The following is a 15,624-nucleotide window of genomic DNA, read 5'->3' as shown; positions in this document are numbered from 1 at the left end:
AAATTTTCTCTAGAGACACCAATCCTCATCCGTCTTACATCCTTCCCTCCCACTTCAGAGAACGCAGAGATGGAGATTAATAGGGCGCCTACATGGGAGTCCATCTCTTCCACACCCTTTGTTCTTTGCTTGGTTAGATTTTCCTCCTCTTTCTCCATCTTTCAGTCTCTCTCACTGTCTTCTTTTTCTGCTTATAAATAGCTTTGTGTCACTACTACTTGCAAAATCCGAATCCTTTCCTCAATTTTGTCTCCCTGTCAGTTTAGTACCTCATCTCTTGGCTTCTCTTCCCTGCTATGCTTCTGGAAGGAGTCCTTATAGTACTCCTTATAGTAGCCTGTCACCTCACCTCAATCACTGCAGGTGACTTCAGCCCTATCATAACACTGACACACCTGACACTCACTAAGGTCATCAGTAACCTAGATACTAAATCCTTGGCCTGTTTTCCATCCTCCCCCCCCCCCCCTTTACTCTTTGGCTGTGTTCATCATTTCTCATCTTTGGTTCCCTATGACTCTTCTCTTTACTAATTAATGTTTATCTCTTGAATGGTTTCCTCTTCCTCTGCTCAGCCTTGAGCTTTGTGTCCCCCACTTCCATCCTTGGCCTTCTCTCCATGTGAATTTCTCTATCCCAAGGCTTCAACCACCGCCTGTTGTTAAGTGTCAAATCTTTGTCTCTAGCTCAGATTTCTTGCGTGTCCAGCTGTCTACTGGACATCTTCACACTAATACCCCTCTGAACAAGTCCACAACGGAACCCATTATATTCTTCCCAGCAAATTTGCTCTTCCTATAGTCATCACACTTAACAGCGAAGCACTAAAGTATTACCATAAAAACTTGGAACACCAAAAGGTGCCTGCTGTCATGACTCTTATTTAGAATTGTTCTGAAGGAACGATAGAAATCTGAATAGAAAAATCTATTCAATTCAGTAAGTCTTAAGAGAAAAATAAGAGCAATACGTGTTGGAAATGGGGCAATTATCAATGTTTGCAGATGTAGAAAATTCCAGAGAATCACTTTTTTAAAAAAATGTTTATTTATTTTTGAGAAAGAGAGAGAGCACAAGCAGGAGAGGGGCAAAGAGAGAGGGAGACAGAGAATCTGAGCAGGGGAGGGCAGAGAGAGAGGGAGACAAAGCCCAATGTGGTACTCAAACTCACAAACCCTGAGATCATGACCTGAGCCAGTCTGACACTCAACCAGCTGAGCCACCCAGGCGCTCCTGGAGAATTGCTTTTAAAACAGAGTTGAGGGGCGCCTGGGTGGCGCAGTCGGTTAAGCGTCCGACTTCAGCCAGGTCACCATCTCTCGGTCCGGGAGTTCGAGCCCCGCGTCAGGCTCTGGGCTGATGGCTCAGAGCCTGGAGCCTGTTTCCGATTCTGTGTCTCCCTCTCTCTCTGCCCCTCCCCCGTTCATGCTCTGTCTCTCTCTGTCCCAAAAATAAATAAACGTTGAAAAAAAAATTAAAAAAAAAAATAAAAATGGAAAGAAATACTATGTATCTAGCTTGGAAAATCTAATGTGAATTTTAATTTTAATTAATTTATTTTGAATGTTCTTTGATGCAATAAGTTTAGTCAGACGTTTAGATGAGAGAAAACAGTCAAGAAAATGTTGAAAGGGGAGTAAGGCTTATGCTACCAATTATTGCCATTTAGTACACAGATGCAGTAACCAACCAGGGTAGAGCTGGCACAGGAAACGACAGGCACATTGATAAAAGGAAAGTGTAGAATAAAAAAGAATGTGTTATCTAATAAAGGCCTCTCACATCAATGGGGAAAAGGGTGGATTAGTCTAGCAATGACACAGTTTCATCCTGATGCCAAATCTCACAGGTTGGAGGTGGCTGCCTGAAGCTCAAGGAGGGCTGTGAGGCCTAGTCTAGGCTTAGCCAGGGGTTCTGTGTTTGATTAGAAATGTCTTCCAGAGGCCCAGAAGGGGAAGACTACACTCAGACCACATATTTTTCATTCCTGTGTTATTCAATAAATATCATTGGGACAACTAGCTAGCAGTTTGGCAGGGAGGGGAATCACTAGCTTTTCCTATTGTATATACCAAAATAAATTTCAGATGGATTAGATTTAAATGTAAAAAAATGAAAGTATGAAATACCAGAAGAAAGAAGAGGACAATTTTTGAAAGTAATTGTGGTGAGGGAAAGACTTCCCAAGCGTGATGCTAAAGACAGAAACCATAAAGTTAAACATTGATAGATTTAGCTACTTAGTCATTAGAAACTTCTGCAAAGCAGAAGTTAAATGGGAACTGGCACATTAAGGAAAAAAAATGCAGCATATCTGATAAAGGGTTAATACTTTACTACATAATGAGGCCTTTAATCAATAAGAAAAGTATGAACACACCAATAGAAAAAGGTGAAAAAGATGTTGTTAATAGGTAATTCACCAAAGGAGAAGTGCAAACAGCTGAGAAACATAAAAATTTTATTTTACTCACCAGTAATCTAAGGAATGAAAATTAACACAGTGCTATGCCATTTTTTTTTTTTCACCTGCCAGACTGGCAAAGAAAAATCTCTAGTGTGGTGAAGAATGTGGGAAACAATATTGAGAAAATCCCAGCTAATGGGGCCTAGTCGCTTTTTGCACAAAATCCACTTTGTAATGGTTTCTGAGTAGTTTTTTCAGAGAGCAGTCAAGCTATTACAGGTAGCATTTAGTGGAGAGATCTGAGAAAAGTTGTGAAAGAAGATCTTTGTAGCTAAACTATAATTCTGTAAATTTGTGGTTAGCTAGAATATCCTGTCAGACTGTTAAGTTCTAGTTTCCTTTTCTTATTTTAAAATGTCTCTTCCTAAGAAATGGGTCATGAGTGTGTAGGCTATTGTCCCCTAATAAAGCTTTAACTGCTTGGATACCCAAATCCCTTGCTAAATTTGGGTATAAACTGGCCCCACCTCAGGATACGATGAGACAGCCCCCTGCTGGGCACCACAATGTTGGCATGTGGCCAGGGGGCCCACCCGCGTGGGTTGTCTCCTCTCTTGTGTGGAACTGGAGACTCACAAGTCTCTACCCTTCTAAGCAGGTGAGACCCACCTCATCTGACACAAACAGTAAACCCCAGCATTGTCACCTTGTTCTGGGTTAGCAGTTTTCTCCCAAGGACATTTGGTTGGGAAGTGTCCTGGGATTGTGACATCCAAGATCATCTTCATTCTGGCTCAAATGCGATTTCACTCTCATTGTGTAATACCCCAATAATCAATAGAATAAAAATAGGAAGATTTTATTAATACTATAAAAATGCTAATCAGGGGGCGCCCGGACGGCTCAGTTGGTTGAGTGTCCAACTTCGGGTCAGGTCACGATCCCCAGGTTGGTGAGTTCAAGCCCCGTGTCATCGGGCTCTGTGCTGACCACTCGGAGCCTGGAGCCTACTTCAAATTCTGTGTCTCTCTCTCTCTCTCTCTCTCTCTGCCCCTCCCCCACTCATGCTCTGTCTCTGTCTCTCAAAAATAAATAAACAAACCAAAAAAAATGTTAATCGGGTTCCTCCTGATGTCTTCCTAGGCCAAACAAGCACATTCACACACTGCTGGAAGGAAATTAATTTAGAGGACGATTTATTTATCTTTGTGTTGGGCAAAAGTAAAGGATGAAACCAGTAAAAATACTGATGGGGGGGTGGTGCTGCCTGGGTGGCTCAGTCTGCAGAGCATGGGACTCCATCTCAGGATCATGGGTTCATGCCCCATGTTGGGTGTAGGTTTTACTTAAAAAGATAATGATAGGTATTTTTACATAAAAATAATCATAACTTTTAAAACTCTTGCACATCAAAAATGTGTTCAGTGTTTATGACAAAGGGCTAATATCCGGAATATAAAGAGTGCTCTTACAATCATTAAAATAAAAGATGCCCATCCCTGGGGCGCCTGAGTGGCTCAGTCGGTTAAGAGTCCTACTTCGGCTCAGGTCATGATCTTATGGTTTGTGAGTTCAAGCCCCGCATCAGGCTCTGGGCTGACAGCTCAGAGCCTGGAGCCCGCTTCAGATTCTGTGTCTCCCTCTGTCTGCCCCTCCGGCTGCTTGTACTCTGTCTCTTGCACTGTCTCAAAAATAAATAAACATTAAAAAAAAAAACAAGATGCCCATCCCAGGAAAAAAAAAGTGCAAAGGATACAGAGGCAATTTATAAAAGAAAAACATAAATTGCAAAAATCATGAAAAAAAGTTTCAACATTATTAGAAGTTACAGAATACAAATTAAATCCCAAAAAGAGACTGCTTTTTGTTTCACAAATTACAAATGTTAAAAAAAAAAAAATGATAATGCCCAGTGTTGATGAAGGTGCAGCGAAAAGGAAAACATTGGTGAGAGTGTACTTTGGTTAATTCTTTCTATAGAGCAACATTTTTCAGAGCAGTCAGGGACCCCTAGGGCTCCTTGAGACTTGACAAGGTCTGAGGGGTCAAAATTATTTTCATGTCAATACTAAGATGTTATTTGCCCTTTTCATTCCCTCTCACTAGTGTAGAGTACAGTTCTCCAGAATCTGGATGAAGTGTGATGTCACAGCAGATTGATGCAAAAACAGATATGAGACTCCAGCATATTCTATTGTTGCAAATAATGTAAAAGTTGCAAAAATGTAAAAGGGGTACTTTTCTCACTATGTTTTTGTTTCTTTTGGAAAATCGTTATTTTTAATTAAAATATGTATCGCTTGTGTTAGCATCTAATGGTTCGCTATAGTTATTTTTAAATGAGTATGTAAATATACAAATGTTTAAAATTTTTCCATGGCTTAACGTCTAAGACAGGCAATAGGGATTGAAATGAGCCACACAAAGTCTTTGAGAAACCTCAGTAATTTTTAAGAGTGTAAAGTGGTCCCAAGACCAAAAAGTTTGAGAACTGTTGCTCTAGAGCAAAGAGTTTATGTGCAACTAAAGCCTTGAAAGTAGAACTACCTTTTTTTTTTTTTTTTTGATTTATTTAATCTCTACACCCAACATGGGGCTTGAACTCATGACCCTGGGATCAAGAGCCACATGCACTTTCCACTGAGCCAGCCAGGTGCCCCATAGAGTTACCCTTTAATCCAGCCTTTCATTTTTTGAATAATTTGTCCTAAGAAAATAGATGTATCTCAAATATTTTTGTAAGTATATTCACTGCTGTATTATTTAAGACAGCAAAATGTAAAAACAACTTAAATGTCTAAATAGGAGATCGGTTGGGGCAATAATAAGAAGAAAACATTAGCATAAGTCTTCATGAGCTTAGATTAAGCAGTTTCTTAGGACACCAGAAGCACAACAGTCAAAGAAAAAATAGATGAACTAGGCTTCATCAAAATTAAACACTTTTGTGTTTCAAAGGACATCATCAAGAAAGTTAAGAGACAAGGGTGCCTGGCTGGCTTAGTCAGTAGAGCATGTGACTCGTGATCTTAGGGTTATGAGTTTGAGCCCCATGTTGGGTGGAGAGATTACAAAAAAAATAAATAAACTGAAAAAAATTCTGATTAAAAAAAAAAGTTAACAGACAACCCACAGAATGGGGAAAAATATTTGCAATCATCTATCAGATAAGAATCTAGTATACAGGGGCACCTGGGTGGTTCAGTCAGTTAAGCAGCTGATTTCAGCTCAGGTAGTGATCTCAGGGTTCATGGGTTTGAGCACAGAGCCTGCTTCAGAGCCCGCATCTCCCTCTCCCTCTGCCCCTCCCCTGCTTTCATGCTTTCTCTTTCTCTCAAAAATAAACAAACATTAAAAAAAAAAAAGAAGAAGAATCCAGTATATAGAATACATGAAGTACTCTTTTCAAAAAAAATTTTTTTTAATGTTTTATTTATTTTTGAGACAGAGAGAGAGAGACAGAGCATGAGCGGGGGAGGGGCAGAGAGAGAGACACACACAGAATCCGAAACCATCTCCAGAGCCTGATGCCGGGCTTGAACCCATGTACCACGAGATCATGACCTGAGCTGAAGTCGGATGCTTAATCCACTGAGCCACCCAGGTGCCCCTAGAATACATAAAGTACTCTTACAACTCAACAATAAATAAGACAAATAACCCAATTTTTAAAATGGGCAGAGTATTTTAATAGATGTATCTCCAAAGAAGATATCTAAATGATCAATAAGTGCAAGAAAAGATGTTCAATGAATGAAATGCAAATCATAAGGGAAATGCAAATCAAAACCAAAATGAGGTCCCAGTTCACATGCCCACTAGGATAACTACCAAAAAAAAAAAAAAAAAGGTATTAGCAAAAAGGTAGAATAATTGGAAAACTCATACTCAGCTGTGGGAATAGAAAATGGTGTAGCCATTGTAGAAAACAGTCTGGCCATTCCTCAAAAGTTAAAACACAGAGTTACCATATGACCCAACTATTCTACTCCTAGGTATATACCCAAGAAAAATGAAATCTGCATCCACACACAAATTTGTACACAAATGTTCATAATAGCATTATTCATAATAGCTAAAAAGTGGAAACAATCCAAATGTGTATCCACTGATGAATGGATAAACAAAATGTGGTATAGTTATACAATGGACTATATTCAGCCAAAAAAAGGAACGAAGTACTGATACATGTTACAACATGGAGGAACCATGAAAACATGCTAAATGAAAGAAGCTAGATGCAAAAGGTCACATATCGTATTGTTCTATTTATATGATATCTCAACAAGTAAGTCCGTAGAGTCAGGAAGTAGATTATTGGTTGCCAGGGATGGGGTTGGATGGAGGGGATGAGGAATGAGGAGTGACTGGTAATGGATACAGGTTTCTTTTTGAGGAGATAATAATGTCTGGCGTAAGACTGTGGTGATGATTGCACAACTTTGTGAATATACTAAAACCACTAAATTCACACTTTAAAATGGTGGATTTTATGGTATCTGAATGATATCTCAATTAAAAGAAAAACACCATACAAATTAGTGTGTAGAGTATTATCCCATTATAAAAAAAAAAAGTAGCATATATATGTTACTTTAAAAAGTAATATAGAGCCTGGGTGGCTCAGTTGGTGAAACATCTGACTCTTGATTTTCGCTCAGATCATGATCTCAGTGTCATGAGATGGAGCCCCGAGTTGGGCTCTGTGCTGACAGTGCAGAACCTTCTTTGGATTCTCTTTCTCTCTCTGTGTCCCTTCCCTGCACTTGCTCTCTCTCTAAAAAAGTAAATAAATAAAAATAAATAAAAGATGAGTATATAAAACAAATAGAGGTTGTTAACAGCATGGATTTTCATATGCATTACATATTCATGTATGTTCTATAAAAATATGTTTTGCTATCTTAATTGGAAAATTGGGTAATAGAAGTTATCAAAGACAAAATAATGTGCACACTATCTGTCCATTTAGACTCTCCCAGGGGCAGTTTTTCTGGCCTGGTGGGACAGTCCAGAATAGTGATTAAAAAAGCAGCTTGGGGAATAAAAAAATTAGAAAGCAGCTTGGGAGCCACATTGCCTGTGTTGAAATGCTGGCTGTGCTACTGACTAGCTCTGTAACATTGGACATATCACCTAATTGCTGTGTGACTGTCTCCTCACCTGTAAAATGGCATCAAAATATCTACTGTACAGGGCCTGGTGGAATCAGAGTTAATTCATTTAAAGTGTTTAGAGCAGCACTTTGCATATAGTAAGCTTTTCATACATGTTAGCCAGTCCTGGAGATGTTGCTTGGTGTGGCTCAGATTCCAGGATGGGGAATGACTACATTTAACCGCATTAAAGTCAGGAGCCAGTGAGAGAAGGTTCTTTTATGGGCATACTGAACAAACTCTGAAAATGCTTTAAAATTTTTAATTAATTAAGAAGGGAATTTTGTTTTTATCGTTTCTATTTTAAAATTATTTTTTATTATTTTATTTTTAAATCTTTATTTATTTTGAAAGAGAGAGAGAGTATGTGTGTGAGAGAGTGCAAGTTGTGGAGGGGCAGAGAGTGAGGGGGGAGAGAGAGAGAATCCCAAGCAAGCTCTGTGCAGAGCTGGATATGGGGCTCAATCCCACAACCGGGGGATCATGACCTGAGCCAAAATCAAGAGTCAGACGCTCAACTGACTGAGCCACCCAGGTGCCCCTGATATTTATTTTATCTTTTACTTTAAATTTTTTTTTCAACGTTTATTTATTTTTGGGACAGAGAGAGACAGAGCATGAACGGGGGAGGGGCAGAGAGAGAGGGAGACACAGAATTGGAAACAGGCTCCAGGCTCCGAGCCATTAGCTCAGAGCCCGACGCGGGGCTCGAACTCACGGACCGCGAGATCGTGACCTGGCTGAAGTCGGACGCTTAACCGACTGCGCCACCCAGGCGCCCCTATCTTTTACTTTAAATATAGCTGATACACAATAGAAAATGCTCTTTTTTTAGTTTATTTTTTAGTAATATCTACAGCCAACATGGGGCTCAAACTTATGACCCTGAGATCAAGAGTCCCATGCTCTTCTGAGAGTCAGCCAGTGTCCCTAGAAAATGCTTTTTGAAGTAGAGGTGAAGTAACAAATGCAGGCACAGCTTTTCATCTATGTAGAGGTAAGATTTAAGAAAGTGTGTCCCCTCACTATGGTTGGACTTCTCAGAGAATAACTAATTTGATGTCTTCCACCACCCAGGAGTGAATGGTGTAGTTAGTATGTTTGGTGTTGCTAAAGTACTGTTGCCTTAGCTCCCCACCAAGGTGTACTTAGCCTGGTGGCAGATGTCTCGAGTGCTAATGCTGCTGGGAGAAGGGGAACAGCTAAGCCACTGTCTCCCTACTTTAGTGAACTTGGGTCCAGGGGGCACTCGGGAGCCAGAGCCCCCTCACAGAGCCCTTATATTTAGGGCAGGAGAGCAGGGGAAAAGAGGAGAAGGGAGTTTGGGTTTTGCCTGGGGGACTAGCCTTCTCTTGTCTGTGCCCTTTGCCTTCCCCTCTACTGTCCTTTCCTCTTCCCGGTAACATCTAAAGGTGACAGCACCTTCTGGGAGATTCAAAGCAAATCTTCCTGGTAGTTCCTTCCTTCCTCCTTCCTCTTTAATCAATTTCCCATGAATAGTTACCCAAAATGCCAAGCTGGGGCTTGTTGCAGCCAGTTTTTTTTTTTTTTTTAACTTTTGTTTTTCTCTTTTAGAGTGTTTATAGAAGGTCTGTGTGTCAGAAGTCAGCCCTGTGGCAAGAGGCAAAGGCAGGGATGGGTGCCCACAAAGGCAGTATTATTTCCCAAGGCAGCCAGAGAATTGTGGATATTATCTTATTCATTCTTCCCAGATGGAAGACTAAGACCCAGAAAGACCCATAAAACTTGTCCAAGATCACCCAGGGAGTTGGTGCCGAAGCCAAGACTAGAACTCAGCTCTCCTGATCCTTACCAGAGTGTAATTTTCCTTTTAGAATGTTGATGCTCAAGAGCAGGAGCCCCAGTTAGATGTCCCAGAACCCCAGGCAGGTAACAAAGAGGACAGCCAGGGTTAGAATTATAGAGAAACCATTATTTCCCAGGTGCAGGGATGCCCAAACAGAGTGACTTTGGGGAATGACAGGTCATTCTCTATGGGAGAATGAAGACAGAGATAAGAGACTGGCAGGCCTTGCACTGGTGAGGCTGAGGGGAACAGATCCAGAAGGATCTATAAGCTATGCTGAGGAGTTTGGATTTTTTTTTTTTTGTAGACCATGGGTGGAGGAGGGACTTGATGGCCTTTAAGTAGGGTAGTGATGTGGTCAGATTGGAATTTTAGGAAGGCCCCTCCAGTGGCCAGGCCAGGCAAGGTGGCCAGAGGACTTGGCAATGGAAGGCTTCTCTGGTGGTGACTGCCTATTTATATGTCTGGCTAGGTGCTGCCTCATTGGCAGGAGGTGACAACCCTAGCGATGCTGGACAGTGCGTGGTTCACTACTAAGGGTAGCCATGAGAAGCAGGAGTGAGGTGTGTTCAACTCACAAACCTCAAGCCCTTAGCCAACAATGTTACTCTCCAGGTGACAGAATAAGTAGCTGCTCTTGGGGTGAACCTGAGTGGTGATTCATTGCCCAAACTGCTGGCTGGGGTGGTGTACGTAGTGGTAGTGCACATGTGTGTATGTTGAGTGGGGCAAGAGAGGGGCCTGGGGATTGGGGAAAACCAGTCTTCTAAACACATGGGACAACTCCTATGGCTATGACCCAACAGGTGCTTGTTGACCTGTTCAGTCTTCTCGACTGTGGCAGTGTTTGTGGCTTAACAGCTGGTGGTAGGATAGGGCTGCAGCAAGAAACACAGCAACTGCAGAGGGGGCTTATTGATTTCCAGTCCTCATTCCAGAAGAGGATGGGATATGCTCAGACTGCCCCAAAGAGACAAGAGAAGAGTGCTGAAATGCAAGTCCTGATAGGAAAGGGGACAAAGTGGATTAAATTCTAATAGACTGGCCTGGCACCTGATATTCATTGCTCTAAGATCCTCTTCTACCCATAGTCCTTTTTTTTTTTTTTTTTAAGTTTTATTTATTTGAGTAATCTCTACACTCAATGTGGGGCTTGAACTCATGACCCCGAGATCAAGAGCTGTACACTCCTCTGACCAAGCCAGCCAAGTGCCCCTCCATAGTCCTTTCTTATCTAGCTTTTATTTTCAGCTTCCTATTGGTTCCTTATTATCTGCCTTTAGTGAAGCTCCTTTCAAAAACAATAAACCACTCCCCCCGCCAACCCCAAATCTTTTCCCCAATCCTCCCTGACTCAAGCTATTGTACTATTTCTCTTCCTCTCTTGCACCCTCAGCATTTGAGTGATCTACACTCCTGTCTCCAATTCCTTACTCCCAGGCCCTCCTCTCCTGGTGTAATCTGCCTTCTTCCCATCACTTTTCTGACATTCTGCTTCCCAAGGATATCCATGACATTGGAAGTGTCTTCCTCAGTATCACCTTGAAGTGGTCTCTACAAATGAGTGGAAGGAATTAAAAAAAAAAAAAAAAACCCACAAAAAATGATTAGAAATTAGATTTCAATTTGTTTACCTGAACTGTTATAAAATTTTTGTTTTCTAACTATATAATATTTAGGATTATGCTTGCATTAAGTTTATAAGTAAGCATGACTAATATACATATAGTAATTTAGAAATAAACATGTAATAGTGTATATGCTAAAGACTTTTTACTGAAGGGGTACACTTAAAGACTATTTGGGGCTCACGACTTTTCAGGATAAAGCTCAAACCCTTTATTCTGGCATTCAAGGCTATTTTAGCCTCAAATGACTTTGTGGCTTCCTCTACTCCTTTTCCCTCTCTTTATCACACACCATGCTTTTAATTAGCTACTACACATCTTCCAATTTTACCAAAACATCATTTTAGGTCAAAGTATTTTGTACAAAGTAAATGTTCAATCAAATCTATTAAATCTCTCTGTAACATTATTGAAAATTTCCTTCTTGACTCCTCTCAAGGGCACTACCCTGGTTTTTCTCCTGCTGCTTTGACTACTTCTTCATTGGCTACTTCTTCTATATTCATTCTACAAATACTGCTAATATGTTATGGTGACAGGCACCAGAAATACCATGGTGAACAAGTAGACTAGGTCCCTTACCCCAAAGCTTAATCTTCCTCCTTTACCAGTCTCCATGTAGCTCACTCTTTCAGTTTGTCTACTTCTAGCTACTTGTTGAGTATTCCTCCCTGCAAATACTTCCATCCTCAGGTCTCAATTCATTGCTCCCCTTAGATCTTTCCTGGCCTCCACATTCGGTTTCAATCTCTCTTGCATTGGCTCCTTTCTACATGCATTCCTAGTGATGCCACTTCCCAACCTGTATTAGAATCTAGAGGTAGTTTTCTAACTGCTGTTCCCGACTTTAGTCCATCCAAGTTGCCATTCATTCTGTGCCTTGCAGCCTAACTCATTATTTTACAAATTATTGCCAGATTTGCCTTTGAATGGATGGGAGGGGAAAGACATTGAGGGAAATTTGAGGCCTAATTTTGATCTGGCATTTAAACCACTTCACCTAACAAATTTTAGGGACTCCTCAAAGACCATTTGGCCTGGGTTTGAGGGATTAATTTAATTACCCACTCCCACCCTACTCTTATGAAAACATGATTTGTGCTCTTTATCTCCAGAGGACAATGAACCTATTTCTGGGTCCTCACTAGGTCGTCCCTTTCCTGTCCTGGTCCCTCAGTCCAATGGTCTTCTCTTGGCTTGTCATTTAGTACACACTGGTTTGTTCTCTAACTTTTAAATATTTGTCCTTTCTGTCCAGAGACACTGTGGACAGAAATGGGCCTTTGGTTTTTTAGTCTTAAGTATATTGAAGTTTACTGTTGTAAGCAGTGTTGTGCTTTACATACACGCTCTCATTTTTTTCCACAAGCCCAAGAGATGTGTACTTTTAACACCTCTATTTTATATAGAGGTTAACTAATTTGCCCAAGGCCACAACAGGTAGAACTCAAATTTGAACTCAGGTTTAACTCCAGAATGTGGGTTCCCTTCAGTGACTGCCTGCCTGACTCCACAGTTGTGTATAAAATGTATGGTAGGCCCCAATCTTACCTCCAGGGACTCTTGGAACCAGGTCTGTAGTTTAGAAAAAAAGAACAGATATCCTGTAGAGAATAAGCCTCAACAAATATTGTGTGGAATACTCCCCTCCCACAGGAATTTCTCTTTGCTGTTAGTGATCTCCTACAGTGCCTGGGGTTTGAACTAATCACTTTGGCACCTAATCGTTCACTGTCTTATATTGCTGTTTCTAGCGTGTCTTTGCCTAATGGTAGAGAATTTTTCTTCTCATGAAGTCTAGCCTAATCCTACTGGCTGGTGTGGACATAAGGCAACTAGGCCTTCGCAGCAAGATCTTCCTAATCCACCGGTGAAATCAGTGGCACTCAAATCTAAGAACGATTCGGGGTTTTGTTAAAAATGGTCTTCCTTTTAGATTTGGGGGGTGGGACCCAGGTATCTGCATTTTTAACACCATTTCAGACTATAGTCAACGGATCTGTCTACAATCCTGTCTGTGAGGCCTGCCCCATTTAGGCAGGATTATTTCCTGGTATGGTTTCTCTAACATTGCACACAGCTGAAGAGTTAGAAGCTGGGCCTCTTTTGTTTCTGGATTCACCACTTGGCAGGTGTAATAACATCCTCTGACAGGCTGCTTGCCACAGGTGCATGCTCGACACATGTGCCCCGCTGGTACCATCCCCCATTTTGTCCTGGTGCCCAAGACCCCTCCATCCCTACCACCACCCCTGCCCTCTTCCAAATCCTCAAACCCACCCTTGCCCCTTTCCCTCCCATCCCAGCTCCAGCCCAGCCCTTTTCCCTCCCCCACCTCTTCTCTGGGTTCCCCCCAGGCTCCTCCCACCTCAGAACATTTTTTTGTTCCTGGCTAAGAGTTTTCCCAGTGAGATTGGGGTGGGGGGTGGGGCTGGCAAGAGGGGAGGACACACTGCCATTCATCAGAATTTATACCGAATGGCCATACTTTTTCAGAGAAAACCCAGGTTTTCTACCAGAGAAATGGGCAGAGACCTCTCTCTGGAACTTGGCTGGAGGGATGTCACTCTCCGGGAGAGCCCCTCTGTCTCTGCAAATATCCCAAAGCAGGCCCAGCCTGCCATGTTCCTTTGTTGGGACAGAAAGGGAATGGAATCTTACCAATAGGTGAAGGGCTGGACAGAACACCAAGGATGGGCCCAACCTTCTCCCTACAAAGGCCTAACGCTAACAGGGAAGGGAAAAAAAAGCACCAACAAAGAGTTTAAGATAGTAGTTCCCAGCTTTTTCAAATATGAAGCATTTTTTAACCAATCCATTTTTTAATTTTTAAATTCTTGACATTACAGAACTAAACTGAAATTTATTAACATTCCACTCTTACATTTCTTATCGACAAACAGAAATAAAATTCATGAGCCAAAAACCCAAAACAAAACTAAAAACAGGGAAAAGCTTATAAAACTAAATATGGATCCCAGCATTAACAGCTGAACAGAGAATGTGATTTTTAAATTCTTAGCGGATGATAAAGTTGTGTAGAAACTGAACACTTACAAATTATTTAAAACCTGGAATCACTGACCAGAAATTACACAGTTGGATCATGGGAAAACAGCAGAAAGGGGTTATAAGTGAACCTACACTGTTCTAGCTGCACCCCATGCCCTTCTCAGAGGAAAGCCTGGCATTGATTAGATATTGGGCCAGACTAATACTGGCAGCAGAACCAGTGATAGTAACCTGCCTACCAGAAGAGCCTTCCACTGGATTGGCAATTTTGATCTGGGCCCCGGACATCTGGCGGATCTCATTAATGTTGGCGCCTTGGCGCCCGATTATGCAGCCAATTAAGTTATTTGGAATGGTGAGTTCATGGGTCGTTTGAGTAGATGCATCCAAACTTGCCCAATAGCCTTTCACCTCTGGAGAGCTGGAGTCAATTCCGGCGAATCCGGTCCCGCCGTGCATCATGGCAAAGTGAGACTGTTGTCTTGCCACCTGGTTCAGCTTGGCCAGATCGAGCGGAGAAATGGTGTGTTGTCCTTGAATCGAGTAGGCATCTAGAGGTGGTCCCTCCAGGTCATGGGTGGCATGGGGGTAGCCCGCAGCGTCGCTGCACCGATCTTGGCCGCCCGCACAGATGACTGGAGAGCTGGCCGGCATGGGCTGGTACGGAATGGTCATGACTCTCCCTTGCGGAGACTGGGAGAGCGTCTCCAGCATGACCAGGCAGATCTGCTTGACACACTCGGTGACAGACTGCGGCACGCCAGCAATGGTGATGGCTCGCTCGGTGGAGTTGGGCAGCATATCCCCCGCCACCTGGACCTGGGCCCCCGTACTCTCGCGGATCTCTTTGATCTTACACCCGCCTTTCCCAATCAGGGAGCCGCACTGGGTGGCCGGCACCACCAGCCTCAGGGTGACCGGGGGCCTGCTGGCCGCCGTGCTGTTGGTCATGGAGCTGTTAATATCTTCTTCCAGCTTGTCGATGATCATAGCGAAGGCCTTAAAGATGGCATTGGTGGGGCCGGTCAGAGTGATGATTCTCTCCGGGCAATTCCCCTCCGAGATGTTGATCCGCGCGCCACTCTCCTCGCGGATCCTCTTAACCGACTCCCCTTTCTTCCCAATGATGCTTCCTACTTCCTTTCCGTGCATAAGCAGCCGAATGGTGAGAGTCACATTTAGTCCACTTTCAGTCACACCGGCATCCATGGCGAGCGGCGGGCGGCGTTCGGGGGAGTTGGGCTCGTTACGTGGTCAAGTCTTTGGTGGCTGGCGGGGGGAGGGGAGGTGTAGGCCCAAAACTGCCGGCGCGAGGCGAGCGAGGGCCGCGGGAGCGAGCGGGCGCGGGCGGGAGGCCGCGGCGTCGTCGCAGGGGCGGGCGGCGGCGGCGGAGGGGGCGAGCGGGGCCGGGAGCGGCGGGCGGGCGGGTGGGCGAGGGCGCGGCGGTGGCGACTCCGGCGGCAGCCTCGGCGGTCTGGGCGGGGCGGGAAGCCCGCTTTCAACCCCGCGTACCCTCTGACCCCGGAAGTGCTTGCCGCGCAGGACCCCTTGAAAAAAACTGAGGACCCGTATTTTTTAGGTCACAAGATTGCGCCAACCTTCGCATGGTAGTTT

General features: G+C 43.2%; 1 protein-coding gene across 1 annotated transcript; it reads right to left on the bottom strand.

Moving 5' to 3' along the window:
• Positions 1 to 13,761: 13,761 nt before the first annotated feature.
• On the bottom strand, positions 13,762 to 15,545 carry PCBP1 (poly(rC) binding protein 1). The gene has a single exon (XM_043603580.1). The coding sequence runs from the start codon at positions 15,217 to 15,219 to the stop codon at positions 14,149 to 14,151; it is 1,071 nt and encodes a 356-aa protein (XP_043459515.1). The 5' UTR covers positions 15,220 to 15,545; the 3' UTR covers positions 13,762 to 14,148.
• Positions 15,546 to 15,624: the final 79 nt, after the last annotated feature.

This window comes from Prionailurus bengalensis, chromosome A3 (genome assembly GCF_016509475.1).
Source record: "Prionailurus bengalensis isolate Pbe53 chromosome A3, Fcat_Pben_1.1_paternal_pri, whole genome shotgun sequence".
Lineage (NCBI taxonomy): Eukaryota > Metazoa > Chordata > Mammalia > Carnivora > Felidae > Prionailurus > Prionailurus bengalensis.
This window is presented reverse-complemented; position numbering and strand designations above follow the sequence as displayed.

Excerpts from the sequence above, each read along its gene's own strand:
- PCBP1 (XM_043603580.1), bottom strand. The coding sequence starts at position 15,219 with ATGGATGCCGGTGTGACTGAAAGTGGACTAAATGTGACTCTCACCATT.